The sequence below is a fragment of the Ceratina calcarata genome, unplaced genomic scaffold, assembly GCF_001652005.2.
Source record: "Ceratina calcarata isolate Rehan_Ccalc_2016 unplaced genomic scaffold, ASM165200v1 scaffold151.2, whole genome shotgun sequence".
In the NCBI taxonomy this organism is placed as follows: Eukaryota; Metazoa; Arthropoda; class Insecta; order Hymenoptera; family Apidae; genus Ceratina; species Ceratina calcarata.
This window is the reverse complement of record NW_017136308.1, coordinates 1,732,275-1,752,059: the sequence shown is the minus strand read 5'-3', so window position 1 is coordinate 1,752,059 and position 19,785 is coordinate 1,732,275. Positions and strand designations below refer to the sequence as shown.

The 19,785-nt window shown below is 45.3% G+C and overlaps 2 protein-coding genes across 3 annotated transcripts in view; one reads left to right on the top strand and one right to left on the bottom strand.

Moving 5' to 3' along the window:
• Window positions 1-4,138: 4,138 nt before the first annotated feature.
• On the bottom strand, window positions 4,139-5,451 carry LOC108632065 (receptor expression-enhancing protein 5). 2 transcript variants are annotated; one of them, XM_026819376.1, is made up of 4 exons: window positions 5,190-5,451; window positions 4,724-4,956; window positions 4,507-4,642; window positions 4,139-4,420 (listed from the first exon to the last, which is right to left on the bottom strand). In XM_026819376.1, the coding sequence occupies exons 1-4, from the start codon at window positions 5,314-5,316 to the stop codon at window positions 4,377-4,379; spliced, it is 540 nt and encodes a 179-aa protein (XP_026675177.1). In that variant the 5' UTR covers window positions 5,317-5,451; the 3' UTR covers window positions 4,139-4,376. The 2 variants fall into 2 exon arrangements, with proteins under 2 accessions (XP_026675177.1, XP_017891855.1); XM_018036366.2 differs by having other exon boundaries at window positions 4,153-4,423; window positions 5,190-5,448.
• Window positions 5,452-11,189: 5,738 nt separating this feature from the next.
• Window positions 11,190-19,785, top strand: part of LOC108632202 (Krueppel-like factor 6) — a 42,477-nt gene continuing 33,881 nt past the window's right edge. The window contains exon 1 of the mRNA XM_018036624.2: window positions 11,190-11,823. Within this exon, the coding sequence (XP_017892113.1) occupies window positions 11,722-11,823 (102 nt within the window). The 5' untranslated portion in view covers window positions 11,190-11,721. The remainder of the gene's footprint in view (window positions 11,824-19,785) is intronic.

Sequence of the window (19,785 nt, the reverse complement as noted above, 5' to 3'; positions counted from 1 at the left end):
ACACGACGACTCGAGGTTTCCAAGACTCCGACTCCTTCGGCGTGATCTCGTTTTCCTCCGATCTCGTTTCGACCGTGTCACCCGTTACATGCGGAATCGTACGCGTTCCTCGAGCAAGGCACAAAGCGCGGAACGAGCACTTTCACGTGGAGGCCGCGTTAGTAAATATCATGGCCATATTTTCTATCCGCTCCTCTTTATCTCTCTCGTCCCTTGCCACAGGGATCGGTGGCTGCCTCTTTCTGGCTCGCTGTAATCGAGTGTGGGTCATTACACGTTCTTGTCTCCTTATTTATTCGTCGCCGCTCGCCGGAGACACGGCGTGAAAGAACCGCGGCCACCGATTTTCCATCATAACCCGTTCCGTTCCTACTCTACGATCGGAACGGTTTACCGCGTTCCACTGCCTTAATTATTGTACTCGATTACGCAAATCTTCCATGTAATTCGCGCGTCACGCTTTTAAGGAAAACGACGTTTCGTTCGTCGTTCTCGATGTTCGTAAGGAAATTTTACTTGGTTATTGTGATTAGGACCAGGATTACGGTTATACAAGACGTAAGATTTTTAGTAAATGGACAACAGAGTAAACAGACAAGAGAGTTAATATTGCATTGTCATCCAGTCTGAGCTATGTTTAAAACTTCAAGTCTCTAGTTGATTGGGAAGCTAACTAATACAAACGTAGTAAAAAAACAGCATCGTCTGAGCGGGCGTTCTGAGAGTTTTCCCAGTTTAATCTAATTTGTTTGTTGAATTATACGAAAACCTAAATCCTCAATTTGTAAATAAATATATTGAACTTTGAACTAAGCTTCAAGTTTTATATTCCGTGAAGAGACAAGTTGGAATATGTAGAATAATTTGTGTAACGAATTATAATTCAATGCTGCACGCCCACGATGCGATGGTCCACGACGATCCCTACTATATTCGGAGTTCGGACACGTACGAGAAATATCGGTGATTCAACTCCCGAAAATTGTTGGGCCAACAACAAGACCGAACTACCATCGTTTGAGACAAAGAGACTGCTTTAAAATTAATAGTGAATTAGTTAACTAAAAAACAGCATCGTCTGAACGAGCTCGCAATTCATCTCGGTGTACAGATGACTCATTCATTGGATTCTGGACTCACTTTGCACGCACATACATGTAGACGATGTGACACATTCACATGGGTCAAATAGTGACGATGCATGGAAAGCATTCATGATAGAAAGAGTATGTGCGAAGTGGCCTCGGGATCCAATGAATATTCCGTAGCAATCCACGTGTTACAATTCTAAGATACTTGGTAACGGCGATGATTGATATCAGCGTTACAAAACGCTCCGGCTGGAAAGGTCGACGTTTCACGAGCGAACGCATTGTAACTAAAAATATCATTCCGGCAAATAACGTGCATAAGCGTTCTCGATTATGTCACTGTAAACGTGGCGTTCACGTAACACGAGCGAGCGCGTAGGATATCCAAGAAAATAAGTAGAATTACTTCGAACTGACAAGCACTCAATGGAAAATCGATTTAGAATTAAAAACCGAAAGCCGGTTCAACTTCCTATTAAAACTTGGAATTACCCAATTCACTATTATATAATTTATATATTATTTATACATATTATATCATTTATATATTACATGGACTATACATCCGTTTATACATGTACGTGTGTGGTATACATGCTAGCCATTCCAATTCTTATTATTTTATAATAAATTTCCCAACTTCTGTTCTTATCATAATTTCTACCAACACTTTTCCCTATAATTTTATATTTCATCTTAAACCAGTAGGAATCATGACATTTACTATGTTTCGTAAAAAGAACCGCAGTCTATTCATTTTAACTTAAAACAGCGTTCGTTGACACCATTTTATAAACTCGACAAAGCCCGAACATTCGACGAGCCTCACCTGTTGATTTAACATTCGAGCAGCCGGTCGCCATATGTCTTCACCGGTGCGGCTGTGAAGCTATAGAGGAAGGACTAGAAAATCGAACCGAGAGGAAAACGTTGGGATAATTAGAAAAGTTGTCGACTCGTCCATGATCTTGAGCGGCATTCTTTAGTCGTGGGAGTTCGCCGCATAATTAACACCGCGAAAGAATGCAACGGTGAAAGAGAATGCATAGAAAAAGGAAGTAAATAGAAAAAGTTATATGAGGAAGAGGGACGGAAAGATTCGCGGTGGGAAAGGGGGCGATGAGGTAAGAAACCGACCTTAAACACAGAGAGAGAGAGAGAGAGATTTTATACATATTATATCATTTATATATTACATGGACTATACATCCGTTTATACATGTACGTGTGTGGTATACATGCTAGCCATTCCAATTCTTATTATTTTATAATAAATTTCCCAACTTCTGTTCTTATCACAATTTCTACCAACACTTTTCCCTATAATTTTATATTTCATCTTAAACCAGTAGGAATCATGACATTTACTATGTTTCGTAAAAAGAACCGCAGTCTATTCATTTTAACTTAAAACAGCGTTCGTTGACACCATTTTATAAACTCGACAAAGCCCGAACATTCGACGAGCCTCACCTGTTGATTTAACATTCGAGCAGCCGGTCGCCATATGTCTTCACCGGTGCGGCTGTGAAGCTATAGAGGAAGGACTAGAAAATCGAACCGAGAGGAAAACGTTGGGATAATTAGAAAAGTTGTCGACTCGTCCATGATCTTGAGCGGCATTCTTTAGTCGTGGGAGTTCGCCGCATAATTAACACCGCGAAAGAATGCAACGGTGAAAGAGAATGCATAGAAAAAGGAAGTAAATAGAAAAAGTTATATGAGGAAGAGGGACGGAAAGATTCGCGGTGGGAAAGGGGGCGATGAGGTAAGAAACCGACCTTAAACACAGAGAGAGAGAGAGAGAGAGAGAAATACTATAGAATCAACCTTAAACAGTGAGAGACAGAGAGGGAGAGAGAGAGAATAGAAAAAAAGAGAAATATAAAACGGAACCGAGTTTAAACAGAGAGAGAAGGAAGTATAAAACAAAGACGGAATACGAGCGACATAATTGATGATTTCTCCGTAATAATTAGCGTTTTCACTGATCTTGAATCGCTCGTAGATTCTCCTTCTAGATTCTCCGTTTACTCTCGCTTCGCATAACGGTAGACATGTGAAAATGTTTGTTCCATCACGACTATGAATATTCGATCACTGATTTCTTATTTCGTGTCTTCAATATACTTGCTGTTTGCACGTTCGCTAAAGAAGCAGAAGTGTTACATAAATCGACGTTACTTCTTGTATAATTTAAACTGAGTGCAGCAGTAGCGTTCGTTGCGAAATATTAGATAAGCGGAACGATGAAACTGCATAGAAATGGAAAATGACATATTCTTTCTTACATAAAACATTTCACATATGGTAAATATTCAAGTTAAACCCAGGGAGGGAGACTGCTCATGAACCCGTTTTACTCGAGCCGATTTTTTTACTATGAATTCTAACGGCGAAAGTCCGAATCGTACACATATTTTGAGGGGAGTAATGGTAGTGAGAGTGAGAGCGTATATACTTTTTGATCACACATCTCTCTCTCACTACCATTTCTCCCCTCGAAATACGTGTACGGTTCGGACTTTCGCCGTTAGAGGCGGTAGCTTATAAGGGTCAAAAAACGGCTCGGGTAAAACGGGCTCATGAGCAATCTCCCTCCTCATCTCTGGCGATAATCACCGTTCTTTTCTTTTGAGAGATATTCGTGTACCTATCCGCATTTTTACGTTTCGTTCGACCATCTGCTGCGCGGACTGCGTCAATCCGATTTAGGCAAATTGCACACCTGTTGCGCTGAAACGTGACCCAACGAGTGCTGCCATTTGGTCCATTGCGGAAATTATTGGAACTCGAAGTGCACCTTTCTGCGGCCGATAGAAATGTCGGTATTTTCCCCGACATCGCGACTTCGATTGACTCTCCATCGAATCTCAGCTGAATTCATGAATTCGCAGACGAACGAATATTGGTAGATCGGTGTGGATCGGAAACAAATCTGACGCGACGGTCGAAGGTTTCGTCCGACCTTTTCTTTCGTTTGTAAATGGCTCGTCGCTGAAATCTCGACCGAAACTCCGACGGAAAGGATGAACTCACAAAACCTCTTAAGACTATCGCGATTACGGGAATCGTACAAATTCCTTTATTTTTCCCGCTAGGTACATAAAATACAGCATTCAATCCGAGTCCAGCGGGTGATTAAAAATTTCCTCCTCCTTTAATTTTCCTTTCCCTACAAATTTTTTAGCACCTTTCTCTCTTTTATTCTTGTTCTTCTTCTTCGATCCAGGCACTTGAATTAAAAATTAGCGGATGGGGGATACGGATTCATTCGATTTCTTCTTAATCTTGTTTTTCTGTCAGCAACGCACTCGTCGCAACTTTCGCTGCTGAAAATTGGCATCGATCGTTACGTTTGGTGGAAGAACAATGTGCAATGTCTCGTCTGTTCCGTTTTATCTTAAGTACGTACCTGCGTCCTGCGCGGAGTTGATCAACGCGTCGACCTTGTGATGATATCTAAGGAAGTTTGGTCGAATGATACTGTGATACAGTGTTACAGACCCGTTGCGTTCAATGGGAGCCATCAACCAAATGTACAACAGACACTGCGGACCAAGAGAAACAGACGAAAGATCAGATTTACATGCTTGTCCATAAACGTGAACATGAATGTGAACAGAAAATACCTTGAACAGCCAGTAGACGGGGAACCAGCATAGGATACAGTCCGAGAAGAACTCAATAATGGTCATGGATGCAAATACTACCCAATAAGTCAGCCACTTGGTGTCATCGTCCTTGGTAGGACTCTCCAATGCTTTCATAGAACAGTATGCCGGGTAAAGAAAGCCAAACACATTCGAGACAAGCTGCTGCCCTGCACCGAACACCAGATACAACGCAGAGCCTGCTATGATACCTGAAACATATGATATATCGTATTGTCTTAAACCTCGATCTCGTGCGACGAAACTTATTGCTTCGTTTGCACTATTTCTTTTGTACTGCATATATTGCGTATTTCGTATGCAGACGCGTCGAAGCCGAGATTACAATATCGGTGACGACGACATCGTGGCGAGTTCGTGCGGTGGCACGGACCTTGCACCTTGGGTTTGAATCATACAACGGACGAGTTATTATCCGACGAACCTAGAAAGATGTATAGACGATCGACCCCGCTTTTCTTCTCCACCTTGGCGAGGTACTTGGTCCACGCTTTCGTCTCATCGTTCAGGACGTTTTCCAGGGACTGTTTTATAGCGGATATCCTTGCCATCCTGCTTGAATCCCTTCACGGTCAGAAATTTATGCAAACAGATAGACTTGCGTAGCCGAGCGGAATGAATGTCACCGACGACGACCACCACGACGTCACGACCACGACGTTATTATTCCATGGATTTAATGCCGATCTTTAGCTTCTAGTTTTAGCCACCGCGTGGATCGTAGCGTAAGTAGATGGGCCGGTGTCGGTATACGTTGTTCTCGTAGTTGGTTGGACGCTGGAGCCATCTGCGGGTCGACGGGGAACGAGACGCGGAGCGGAGGCGCGAGTTTAACGGTCTCCCGATTCCGAACGATCGACCTGATTCTACGGATTTCCTCGTCGATCAAGTACACTTTGTTGATACGTCGAAAAATTCATACAATCGTTTCGAGTTTGCAGAGTTCCGAAATGAAAACGAATTTCACATATTTTTTGCCCCGACTGTACGTACTCGCATATGCGGAGAGGTATAGAGTAGCACTAGGATGCATCCGAATTATTAAGTCCGCTCTTAGGCCCTCACCTCGCCTTCCCCACTTCCGTTGCATCATCCACGATGAACGCGATCAGTTTTTAAAACACTCGGTCTCACTATCTCCCTCTCTCTACGATCTCATCGTAAAAGAACGTCCTTGGTCCTAGCAAGAAGCGAAGATACCGTAACTGAAGAACGTTGAGGGACGATAGAGCGATCAATGCGTGCGGAAACGTTGAACGTTTTCGCTTTCGTTCCCGGAAGCAAAATATTCCGAGTGAGAACAAAAGTGAGGATCGATCCGCGTTGAACGAACGATCGGTTCTGTCGTTCCCTTGATCGAATGCGGGCGGAGGAATTACTCGGGTCGGAGGTTCGTTTGACCCCGAGACCGAGGCACGCACCGAAAAAATAATTAGGCTGACGCCCTCGCTCGTAAGCAGCGTTGCTCTTAATTGTTTCGATTATTTGATCTCGTTCGTCGTTGTCCGGGACACGATCCTTCAGGAACGTGAAAAGATTCGTGAGGCTGCAGCCGGAAGATTACTCCGTCTCGAACACCTACCGGAACCGTTCGAATCGGTTCGATAGTTCTCGCGAGGAAAGAACGTTCATAGAGCCTGCAACCGTGAAATGTTTAATTGCAATCGCGCTGCTCGTTGAAACGAAGCTCACCACCCGATTAAACGTTGAGTCACCCTTTCGTGGCTCGGTATCGTTCCCAATTGCGAGCACAATTGCTGCTGACGGTTTCTGAAAGGTTAACGCACCGGGTTAAATGACGAAGGAGTAACTCCCTCCCACCCTTCTTCGATGGGCTTTGATACGCTGTGAAAATTGGGGCTCTCTTGAAACAGTATTTGGCCGATCGTCGATTTCGATATTTTCAAACGGACCGACTTACGATTAGTAGTTCCGTCGTACAGTGGGGCATTTAACAGCTGGAGATCGACAGTTTCTGATTGGACAAGATTCGAAAAATTGGATTCGATGCGTTCGGGTTCGGCTGGATACCCCAACGTCGTCACTTCTTATCGGAATCGGTGGCGAGTGGGGAGGAGGAATTCATTGAACTCTAACTGGCACTAGAATGGACCGATTTGAGTCGTACTCGAAACGAGGAGCGGAGCGGTGAGGGAGGGAGGCAGGGAGGGAGGCAGCATTCGCCGGGGCAATGACCTTGCAGCCTTTCTCGATCCCGACTGCGCACAGTCGCGGTGGTCCAAGTTAGCGTTGTACCGTGAAACCGCACAAGGATGCGAAAAGTTCAATTTCAGTCCAGGAAAATTCGATTCTTCCATCGTCTGTCCCTCATTTACTGTTCGACGATGTGTCGAGTGTACGGCTCGACAATCACGATGAGACGTATGTGCGTGGGACGGAGGTACGTGCGTGGAGATCAGCGCGAATGTGAGCCAAGTCCCTTCCTCGGTCATAAAGATCGAATGCGAAGCTTGCGTGTAAATCCACTCTCTGGCTGGTGTAAGAAACTAATAGTTCTGAAAGATAAAACTAATAACACACGTCACCAGCACTCTTAACAGTAACTTTGAAAATGATCGAGGTATACGCTTCAACAGCTCGCGAAGAAATGCCCTGTTAGCGCGTCCCCGAAAAACGGTCAGCTTCAGGCCCGAGGGAGAGGGCCTGAGTTTTCAGCACACTTACATGCTTTGCGCGTTATCGGCGCGCAATCTTCTCGAGCGTTTTTCGTATTTAATTTTTCCACAGGGAAATCCGTCGTGGTTTAACAAAAGCGTTCGGGTCCGGACTCGGCACTCCGAGGGTGTCCCATACTCTTTGGTTTTCTTATTCTGGTCGAACTTTTTCAACTTCGTACATCCTACCGTCTCGTTGACGAATCGCCCGGCCAGTTTTTACCCGGAATTGATCCGCTCCGTTTCCTATCCGTAGGAATTTTACTAACTCTTTCCTGGAATACTGACGTGCACCGGAAACGGAGCGGAAACGGAGCTTGAAAGCGGGGCTGCGCTGCCAGATAGCGGTCACGATTTTGTGGTTTCGACCGGGGCTTTGATGGACCGTTGGCCGAGTCGGGAGGAAAGCTCCTCGACCGGAGACGTGAAATCGCGGTTAACCGGCCGATCTCTGCGATGTACGGATGCCTACAAGTCGATAAATGGTGGCTCGATCGTACGTTTTTTCCGTGCTGCATGCGGAGTTTGTGTTGTCAATGTTTCGAATTCATTTTTCGATCGTTTCGGTTGTTCGAGTCTTTACGGATCCTCTGCGTTTCTGTTCGACGTTCGAGCGAGACCGAGCGAATCGAAGAGAGCGAAGGAGGGAAAAGTCATTGGATTCCGTGGACGACGCCTGCCGAGCCGGAGTTTACTTTCGAAATATCGGCGAACGATGAGTCCGGAATTCCAACGAGGGTCTTACCCGAGAGATTGAAGAGGGAAAAAATGGCATCGACGTGTGCTCGAAGATTGCGAAGTCTCGCACATTTTCTCGCTACCGATTCTGAGTACATCGCGCGCAATAGCCACGTAAGAAGGTCGACGTAAGTATCTGCGCTACGATGGGTGTTTAGTTTTTGTGTGCAAGAGAATGGGAACGCGGGCGGTGGTAACGATTGGATGTACGATGTATTTATAGGTAGTAGGACCTTGCCGGTGTTAACCGTTCACCGTGACCGAACGAGCGAATTGAACGATCCATTGTGCGGCCACTGGAAACCGCTTTTTCTCATGCAAACGAGCAATTAGTCGCGCGTACGTGCCATTACCGATCCACTGCTGGAGATCTTCGATGAACGACCTTCGACGATATCCGACGGAAGGTTTCACTCTGTGAAATAAACGTCGTTCTCTACTTTTGATTGTTAAAGAAATTGCAGTTGCACGTTTCTCATGCGATTAGATTTCCGGAGGTTGCAGGACCTCGCTTCCTGCCGTCGGACGCGACAGCGACGGCGACGGCTTGTACACGTCTACAGCAAGGATGTGACGGCATGACAGAGAGGAACTACGTTCCGAGCGTGACGGTGTAAAAGTGAGTGAAAGACGGAGAGGCGTTCGGTCGGTCGGTTGCTCGGTCGGTCGGTCGCTCGCTTGCTCGCTCGGGGGTGGAGATGACGAGAGGACGGGAGGACGGGAGGACGCGATGGGAATACGGAATCGGTACCGCAAACATAAAGAAGCGGAAGGCGGCGGGGAAGCCCGGCGATAACGTGCCTGGGATATAAGTACCGCGGGCGGAGAGAGACTCATCCAGTTTCCGTCCCTGCTAAACTTTATCTTGCTCCGCGTTGAATCAAAACCTCCCTCCTCCTACCTCCCGACACCTGAGTAATTGCGCGACTTATTTGAACGAATGGTTTCCTGGACGAGAGCTGATATTCTTATTGTCTCATGTTTTGCCGTTTCATCCGAATAACTCGTCCATCGATAATTACCGACGTTAGCAAGAACTGTTTCCGACAAAAGTTGCGACTCGTATATAAATGGTCGTGTATAAATGGACAGAGTGAGGGGGTAAGGACGAGGAATCTCCCCTCACGCAATGCGATGCGATGCGATGTGATGCGATGCCTAGGCTATCGATCGCTTCGGCGCGGCGGCATGTGCGAAATAACTCGGATAACTTGCACGCCAATCCACGTGCCCCTTCTTCTTCCTCTTCTTCTACTTCTTCTTCTTGTTCTTATTCTTTGCTCTCTTTTCTTCTTCGAATATTCCTAGCAAGAAATCCGTACACTCGCCGACAAAACCGAAACCGAACGGTCAATGCGCTACCATGAGAGGTACCTGTAGATCGTCTCTGCGAACAACCACTACCCTCCTTTCCAATATAATTATTTTTCTAGTTGGCCCTCCAGCCGGAAGCGGCTCGATACACTTTACAGCGTTGCTCCGTAGCGGTCGGATATTTCGGACGTAAGTTGGATGAATATAGGATACAGGATATCGTGGGATATTCTACGGCTTAGCAACGGGCCAATACGGTGGTTACACGAGGATGAAACGATATAAATCCCGAAACGCTTACAGTTATTGGAGGACTACAGCGGGGTAATATCCACCCGAACAGTCGGCCTCCGAACGGTTTAGGTACGCGATAATTCGCCGATGACAGCGGAGGATAAAATGGAATCGAGACTCGGTCCAACCCTTTAACATTGTTTCCCAACCATGTACGACGTACCGAGTGAAATTTCGACGGTCCACGATGAATCAACGGAGTTTAAGGTAGATGAATTTTTTATTACGGCGAGGTGGAGTGTCGCTCGCGATATCTGAGAACTGAAACGAGATTGATAACCCCGGTGCCTCGTAAACGTTGCCCGTATCTAATCTCGTATTCCTCTGTCCCCCGCAATAAACGCGCTTTCGAACGCGAACTACCTGTCGTGACACGGATAAGAAAGAAACATCGATGAATTCGGATGTGATATTCGAAAACAAAAATTGTGAGATAATTTTTGAATTTTCTGACTGGAGAAGAAGAGTTATATCGAATAGGGGTTGGTTCGAGGCGGAGCGCACCATAAATATGTCGGTGTGTTGTTGTTGTTGGATCCGAGCCCGGCCCCTCTTTCTTGTCGATTTTGCCTCGGTTACGAACGGGAACGTTTGTTACCCGGGAAAATAGTTGTACGGTGAATAACCACCGAACCAAAACGAACCCTACCCTCGCCCGTTAATTCCATTCTGTTTTCCCGTGTCGGATGTCGGATCTATCCCGACCCGAACGTGAAACAGACTGTGGAATAATGTTGTGTCTTCTTATGAACCGGAAGGTTTTCTTTCCCAAATACAGTTTTATATCAATTCTTTATGAATAAACCGCGATAGGTACTTCGTAATAAAATGATTGCTGACAAAGAAACGGCCACGTAAAGGTGCCGAAAACTGATCTATCCGACGACAGCAGCAGTTTCAGGGCGCTGATTAGTTGTAAGTTTCGCAAAGCTGAGCTATGCACTTTTGTTAATCGGCATTAATAACGAAAGTCGACGACGTATAATAGTGTATGTATAGTCGTAGTTACACTTACGTGAAGCGATGAATACGTAGCAATTGAGCGCTTGGACCGGTAGCGATTACTACGAGGTTTTGTAGATTAAAGTCGAACGCCGTTATCCCGAAACACGCGGAAAGCACCTGACGTACCCAACACTACCACGTACGCACGTACGGTACACATACGAGAGGCAAATGCAAATGGCGGACGACCGAGCTGGCAGAACGGTCACGTGGGTGTCATGGCTACCGCGCGGAAATTCAAACTTACGCAGCGTAGACTCATGGTGGTGGACTCCATACTCGTACTCGAATCGTCGCATCGGACGCATCGACTCCACGATGCCACGTCATTGGTTGTTCGGCTACCTTCGGGCATAGTCGGGTCTCACCGGCGCCGGGAACCGGCGGAGGAGCCCGAGGGACCTCAGTCACTCTTCGGCGCTCGCGCGGAGGAGACGCCATCGACCCGGGTTGGCTCTATCGAAATTTAGTGACGCGACTCGTCAAAAGTGGCAGTGCCTGCGGTGATATATCTGTGCGCGTTTCACTCCCTCTCTCTCTTTCTCTCATACACATACACACGATCCTGACCGCCGTTTCTAGTTTTTGATAGTCGAAAGGTTCGAATGATGGATATGCGTCTGACGTCGCGACGCGTACAGACAGAGCGTCGTCGGTCCGTCGCGCTGCCTCAGTGAGAGTTTGTACCTGGCACCGCGGCTCACGCACACTACCTCTCCTATCTCTCTCTTTCTCTATCTCTCTCTCTGTCTGTCTGTCTATCTGTCTCTCTCTATCTCTCTCTCTCGTTATGATAAAAGAGCACGTGTCTGTGTGACCAAGCGTGTTTGTGCGTCGTGTCTCTGTTCAACCGGAATAAGAAACAAGAATAAGCTTCGTTTCGTGGTTTTCTGCAAGTTTTGGAGGAAGGGAATTTCGGATTTGTGAATCATGGATATCCTGCCGAGTGGGAACATCTTCAGAGAGCTACAGGACATACACGACACCGGATACTTCTCCGCACAGCCGTCGCTCGAGGATCATTGGCAACAGGTAATAATGATCGTTAAAACACTATTCGTATCCAGGGTGTATGCAATGTCTTAAGCGAGGCTCGGCTTATCACCTGCCTATTTCTCATTCTAATATTTCCGTTTTTCTCTCAGGATCCACTACTTCACTTCCTGTATAACTGCTTGCACGAGCGTATTGAATGATGCGAATACCTCTGTGGGAGTGCAAAAGAGGATGGAATTTCTAGTTGAAAGTTCCTTTTCCACTTTTTCCTTCCGCCGTTATTACCAGTAGACCAATGGCGTGTCATCGCGCATAACGGTCACGCGGCATTTGCTTCTTCCGGTAATCCTGCTGAATCTTTTAAACATTTTGAGACGAAAGATGAAAATCAGATTTTGGTTTGCTAGTACAATTTTTCCATGAGATTGATTACCGATAAAATGGAAGGGTTGAGAAGAGAAGGGGTGACCATTTAGAGAGGAGTTCGACCTTGAGTCGTGGGTATTAGATCGCTTTGGTGTGTGCGCTGGCCTGCTACAACTTCTCTCTCTCTCTCTCTCACTCTCTCAGCCTGTCTGTGCGTGTCCCGTTTGTTTACCAGTGTGTGCAATGACCTTCCCTATACTCTTTCATTCAACGTCTCTGCCTAGCCGTCGCTTCCCTTGCGATTCGGATATCAAACATCTATATAAACTGTTTTGTTATTTGTTATACAAACGCCAATGCCTCTATTATCAAGTACATCTTAACGCTGATGAATACACGGTATGTACGTTTTATCATACTTGAAATTGAATTGACGAAGGATTAATTTTTGATACGAATCCTCGATTAATTGGCAATGGAATTAGTAGTTGGGAGCGTAGTTTGGCAGCGTGCCTAATTGAACGTCTCCGAGGGTTTTCCAGGGTCAATTACCGAATCGATTCTCCTTCGATCCTTCCTCATTTTTTCCCTTCGCGAAAGTTTCGCGAAAAACAATCGCTACAATTAAATTTCTTCGCTACGAATCGCAACAATTTTAATTCATTCTCTTCTATCCGATTGTTTATTTTTGCTCCCCCTCAATCGAATTTATCTTCGCTCGTACCTTCGTTTCCCCGTTTCCTCGACTTTCCATTCTTCCACTCCTCTGGAATGCAGATGGGGTTTGGAGAGCAAGCGTCCGGGTCAAAGCGAGGAACTGCCGTTTATTTAATCGGCTTTCGGTCACCGTTATTTTTTCACGTTTCCCCTTGTTCTTAAATATCCTTCGAGCTCCGAGGAAGGTCGATAATAAACTTGCGTATGAAAAGGAGAAACGAAATCGTCGTCGGCGTCGTCGGCGTCGTCACCGTCGTCGACTTTTGTCGGAGCGTACGATCTCCCTTATCGTTTTCCTGATTACGTTATCTGTATAGAATATTTACGAGCTAAGAGCTAGTTAGCCCTATGTAATGTTAGTTGGCTCGTTAACGTGTGACATTTACTTTAATTGTTATTGGAATTAGTGTTATCGATGTTATCGCTCGAGTACTAAATCGTGCTAATTTAAATTTGACGAGGAGCGTACCGTTTTGGGACCGACTGTACCGCGTGTGTTTGTATCACGCTACCACTAGCGGCGATGATTTCACGATGGAGTGAATCAACCAGGGAAAAAAAAATGAGTATAATAAAAAACTTCCTGTTTCGATTAGCGAATCGAGAAACCGTGATTCATTTCGTCGGTAATAGCGTCCTGTGAAACGAACGTTCCGTGTGTACGATTGAACGATGATACGAAGAAATACGAGTGAGTCATTTGTAAACAGAATGGAATTCATCGAGAAATGTCGAATGAATTTTATAGGGAACAGCGAGGCTATAGCAATTGTAAATGACAAATGGTTTACGTGTGGAAGGTTAACAAAATCCGACGGATGCTCCGTTGCATTATTCTTCGGCACGAACCGGTTTTCGTTCCCAATTATCTATGATGTAACTTCGTTCTTGTTCGATTTTATTTTGTCTTACACCGACGCGTAACGACGGGTTGAGAGTCGCCTTTCGAACCGTGGAAAAATTCAATTTACGAGACGATAGATCCAGCATGAGTGTTCGTATCGGGGTTAAAGTGTATACCTTTCGTCGTCGTACGAACTTTATCTTCAAAACGGCCCTTCGCAGGCCGACCACAACCGGAGATATCGCGATTTTCAATGATTAAATAAACGAGTCTATCATACGAGATGAATCCGAAATCTTCTAATTAGTTACGAGCGTATAAATTCAATCCGGTTAATATTTTATTGTGATTTCGATTGTCAGTCGTTGCGGCTGCGACGGGAAAAATGATTGCACAGCTGAAATGTGTACGGACACGTGTGTTTCGAGCTTGTCAAGCGGATTTCGCGATTAGCTTGAAGGAACGGAGAATGGTTGAAACTTGATTGTTTTAGACTCGTCGCAATCGGTTAAAAATGTTTGCGAGGTCGAAATGGACATTGAAATTGTTATTCCACAGACTGTTTACAGTTAGTTGAGAATCGCGTAGAGGGAATAATCGACGACGCACAGACGGTTAGAGAGATAACGCGGGCTCGTTGGGCATTATTGGATCTCTGTCCCTGTCCCTGTTCCTGTTTCCCCCGTCCACGTCGCGATCCGTTGCTGGTAACCGGTTCCGAGCAATGATTTCTCTTGTCAGGATAGATGACGGACAGTATCGTGGCCAGACAGGGTCTATAACGCCTCTATAGCCAACGTTTGGACAGCTCGTGCTTCTACGCCTACAGGGAAACAGCGATGCGTACGTTGTCAAACAGGATTGCTCTGATTCTTTAATTCGCGCGTTAACGAGTAACCGTGAAATTTCTTTAAACCAGAATCGATCGAAGTGTCCTTTAATTAGAAATGAAAAACCGAACGTGTAAGATTTCTCATTGAATCGTTAGATTCTCTGCCTCGACCAGCCTGCCAGTCATAGAACCGTCGGAAGTAGAACTGGTGTACTTGGCAACAGGCAAAACAGATTCTATGTAACCTAAGAGGTGATAGAAGGTTTAGCCTGGTCTGCGCACGTACTCGGATACCTTGAAGCCAGGTACACTCACTGACGGTACCGAAACAAATATCGTCGTACCGTCTCATCGCCGTCCGTGTTTCCCTTCTCTCCGATTCTCTTAGATGTTTCTATATTAGTTGGCCTGTTCGTCGTATCTGTTTGAACGATCTGTTTTTAATGTTTCCATCGAACCGTCCGTGTTGTTATCTGTTCGAACGTACACGGCGGGAGTGTACGTGCCTATATAGTATCCCGTTGTAATATCGCAGCCGATGACGATATTTGATACGGGAGACAGTTAACGATACCATCGAGCCTACGTTTTCGATCTGTGTAACCGTCTACATGTGGCGTAACGTACCAGCTCCCATATACTGAGAAATGCCAATTTTCAATTTAACAGATTTCTAATTCTATACCATACGCCATACAAATCGATTGAGAATCATGTAAGAGAGATAAGGGGTAGGAAGTATGCAATTGAGAGGGTGCAAATGAATGGATCCCAGATGCCCAGGCGTTCGGACCTGGAACACCTTTGTTTTTAGACCCGATAACATAAGGCCTGGCTTTTCCGTGGGAAAAGCTTAGGAGTCAGGACTCGGTATCGACAAGAGGATGCGTGGGTCCCACTTTTTAGTCAGCTCTCGACGCATTAACGTCGTAAACGTTTTTACGACTAAGCTACACTTGGAAATAATAGTACATTGTACACCAACTACCGAAAATGGAGTCTGGAAAAGCCCACTCGGCCTGTGCTGTTCACTGTATTTTTTATAAGAACGGTATAAAGAAGACCATTTGTAGTCGTTTGCAAAGTGCATCGGGGATATAGTTCCTCGAGTCGTCCACTTAAAGTAGCTCGATTAATACTAATTGAACTAAACAATAGTTAAAGTTTTGAACTCTCATTTTCCGTAAAGAAAATATTTCCGTGAAAATTGTTTAAAAACAGGCATTAGAAAATTCGTATTTTTAATACGGGCACTTATGGAAACTTTTGTATGAATGCCTCGTGCGATTTCATATCATATACGTTTTCAATAAAAAAATAGATGGTTATAGATTTTTTTACTAATGCCTCGTGCGATTTCATATCATATACGTTTTCAATAAAAAAATAGATGGTTATAGATTTTTTTACGGGGAATGCGATGATGTAAAGAAAAATATAGGTTTTCGTGAAAAAGAACGAACTAATGATGATCAAAGCCAGTGAATAATACTTTTATCACTTCAGTCGTGAATAAAAAGTTGTCTATTTTACTTTGTTTATGCTTTTTTTTATAATAGAACATTAAAATATATGAATGTGGAAATGATAATATACATTTAATAATGAAATTTTCACTTCATATTCTTATTTTAAAATAAGTCTATTGTAGAGCCCTCTTGATACGTCATACAAATAGTGAGCTACCTTAAGTGCCTAAATTTTCCGGCCCTAGGATCAGAAAACTCTATTTTCGGTCCAGTTTATAGGCGTCGAAAATGGTCTTGTTAAGCACGTGTTATAAAAAGATTATTATTTAACGGACTGTTTAATCAATACTTATCTTAGATTCTTACGCAACATATTTCGTCCATCGATTATGATTACTGTTGTACGTCGATAAAGTGGACGGTGTATTATTTCATTGATTGTATTCGAGTGACTTTTAATATCGGACAGGAGAATGTAATGCTGTTACAAATTGCCGGTAGCAGAGGGGGGATTGGGGGTGATGGTAATTACTCGAATCGCGGCGTTCGCATTACTTCCGTCCGATGTTTTTCCATTTTTCCAGCAGCCCCTCTCGCCGCGGTTCTTTTTATTTTCCTCTGCTCCGTTTCCGCCTCTCGTTTTCCTTCGTGAGATCAATAAATCGGAGCCCGTCTGCGCCAACCTCCAGTGGTTCTTCAACCCCTTTTCCGACATCGCGCGGTTCGCATTACGATCGTTATCGTTAACAATGAATGTTCCGTATGATATTATAATTGCGGTAACGAGAGCCGTGCGTGTGCGAACGGCTGCGTGTCTTCGTGTTACGCCTGGACGATCTGCCGGGGTCGACGGCGGTTTTGCACGTAGTCTTCCGAGTGAGAATCGTTGTTCGTGCACTTGTGACAACGAAGTTTCACGGTTGCGATCGTCGAAGCTTTGACGTCGGTTGGATCTCGACGCGCTTAATATTTGTAACGTCGATTTTTGCTCGAAGGGAATCGTTCGATCTCGATTGAACGAGAAGTTCGAGGGTGGCACCGGGCGAAGAACGTTTCTGAAACGAGGGAGCGACGGGGCACGGGTAGGGGTAGGAAGTACGGAAGAACGAGCCGGGATTCCTCTCCGCCATTCTCGTCCGGTTTGAATTACTATCATCCCGGCGAGGCATTGTCTATTGTGGCGGAGAATTATTTTATTATCATCGCTCGCTCGGCCGGCCGGCTACGAATGCTCCTTTCCGCGGGAGGGGATCCCGCGGGGTAGCCAGCGGTTCTCTTACCCTCTGTCGAGTACCAATTTTCATAATTGAAAATCTCTGTAGCCGGGCGCGCGGCGAAACGCGCGTCCTCCCTTCGTATGGAGGAGCGCACGTGGCGACCGTCGCGGACCCACCGTTAGAGGCAAGGGAATTCGGTTTAATTTTAGCCTAGCCGCGGGCACGGGCCGTGGCACGCAGCCTTGGCATCGCAGACGCATTATTCATATCTTAACGAATTCCCTCTGAACCCCCGGCAGAAAATTCTCAAATACCCGGTTCTTATCAAACGTACAAGCGTGTAGTAGATCCTCTCAAACAAATGAATCTGGAACAGTTTTCTCGATTCGTTTATGAAACTGGTCAGCATGATTCTTGTCCCGACAATGAATAATACTTACTGCGAAATGTTACGAGTCTAGTCTCTCGTGGAAGAGGCGCACCGGGCTGCAGTTATGAACCAGCTAGGGACAAAAGCCGTGCGTTGAACAATGGGAAAATTCATTTTGCGTGCACAATGTATTGTTGTATTGTATTTATGCGAGGACGCGTGACCTTTCAAACTATGCTCGTAGTGATAATTCAGCGTGTACAAAAGTCTTCTCACTTCTGATTTCAGGTAAGCGTAAGCTGCCTTCCCCCCGCAACCCCCTACCAACCGATTGTTCCAGGCGAAACTTATGCTAATTCTACGAGGTATAAATAAAATCATAGTTGTCGCTGCAGAAGACGAGTAGATCAGCGTTCGAATTTATATAAATTTTTTTTGTCACCAATTTTTGCAAGAATTGCCGTTTTCCTTGCCTTCTGGTGTCATAATGCGATATTCCCGGGGAGTACCCGACGCCTAATGGAGTTTGCGTGTAAGAATGAGACGCGCCCGGGAGAAGAAGAGCCTTCGGGGCAGACGACTAGACGGTGCGGGAGAGAAAAACGCGGCGAAGGTTAATTTTATTTCGAGTTCGTTGCAGAAACCTGCCACCATGCAACGGTTTTTCTCTCGCCGGGGTAGAAAAGTTAATAAACAGCCCCCTTGGCCAGCTTCTTTCTTCCCTCCCCGTCTCCCTGGCAACTGTTAACTCTACTATCGAACGCGTTTAACCGAAAAGAACCAATGCTTCAATGCTGTTTTTCTATTTTGTTTTACCGAAACGTTCTAATTGTCGTTATTCAGATATATGTATCTTATCGTACGTGCACGTTGTCAAGCTTGTATCATTGGCTCGGTATTAGATTCTCGAAAGCGGTCTAAGAAGGCGATATCGTTAAGAATCGCGAATGGTAGGCGGGCGGGAGACGCGTTTTATCGTGGCGCCGATAAATACCCTCGAACGACGCCGATAACGTTCGCTAAACGCGAACCTCCGGACAGAAACGTGGCTCGATAACGCATTTTTATCTCGCCTCGTACCTCGGCTAAAAGTAGCGAGAAAGGCTCCAGCGAATTTCACGGAACACTTCTGAGGTACCTAATAGATTCGTTTTAAGAATCGTCCCTACGCTGTCAACGATCGAATTAAATACTTACTCTAAATCATTATTACAATTCGTTGCAATCGCTTTGTAATTCGATCGACCGTAGATTCTTCTTTCACGCTCTCACAGTTTTATATCTGTTTCTACAAAGCTTGAGTCTCGTAAAGAAGAAGAAGGGAGCCGGGCAGAGATGGTGTGTAAGAAAATCGATAGCAGCGTCCCGAACTCCGAGCCACTCTCTTCGTAGTTTCTTGCGATCGCTCGTCGAACTCTCACCTCTTACCCCAGAGCTCTCCGGTGCTCTCGAGCTCCCCTCCCGGCTCCGATCCATAATGGTTTTTGCCTGGAGGACCCGTGATCGTCATCCGTCAAACCCTCTCCCGTATAATTAACTTAAAAAAACAAGGAATAATTAAGAATTCGACGAGGCTCGCGTCAGCGTTTATTTTCACTTGTTAACAGTTAAAATTGCGTCGTTCAATTTTTGCTACGTGTCCCGTTATCGCGGTTGTAAAGATAAAACCGAGATTAAGAGGTGCCGGTTGACTTTTTTCATCGCGAAGCACGATTTTTGTATCGGGTTCGTCGCAGGGAAAACGAGTGGAGAAAGAGAGAAAAGGTGCTGCGGCGTGTATCGTTTGCCGCGTACATTTACCTGGCCCACTTTTCCGTTTTTCCCTGCCGGGAGAATTCGTTGCTCCCACCGGTGGACCGTTAATTAGCCAGGCTGGGTGAAAATCTAACGAGCCAGTCGACCTTTTAAACAGTTTTTGTACTGTTCATATAAAAAAGATGTGTTCGGTCGTGGAGCGCGTGGATATACCAGATACATTTTTATAACAATAACGATAGCAACGATAGGGACGTTGCGTAAGGCGATTTAATTGGAATTTTACAGCCGTGCGGTATCTCGTCTATCGGTGTAAGACGGGAAGGAACTTTGAGATCATTCCATTGATAATTCACAATGAACAAAAATGAACTGTGCACCGAGCGATTTAAGTAGAAAAATCCAACTGTAAAGAAGCTAGAATCCGA

What these genes read in the sequence shown, in the direction of transcription:
- LOC108632065 (XM_018036366.2), bottom strand. Translation starts at nt 5,316, where the DNA reads ATGGCAAGGATATCCGCTATAAAACAGTCCCTGGAAAACGTCCTGAAC. An exon ending in TCGTCTATACATCTTTCTAG is followed by an intron (nt 4,957 to 5,189) that starts GTTCGTCGGATA and finishes CATATGTTTCAG; the next exon opens with GTATCATAGCAGGCTCTGCG. An exon ending in CCGTCTACTGGCTGTTCAAG is followed by an intron (nt 4,643 to 4,723) that starts GTATTTTCTGTT and finishes CTTGGTCCGCAG; the next exon opens with TGTCTGTTGTACATTTGGTT.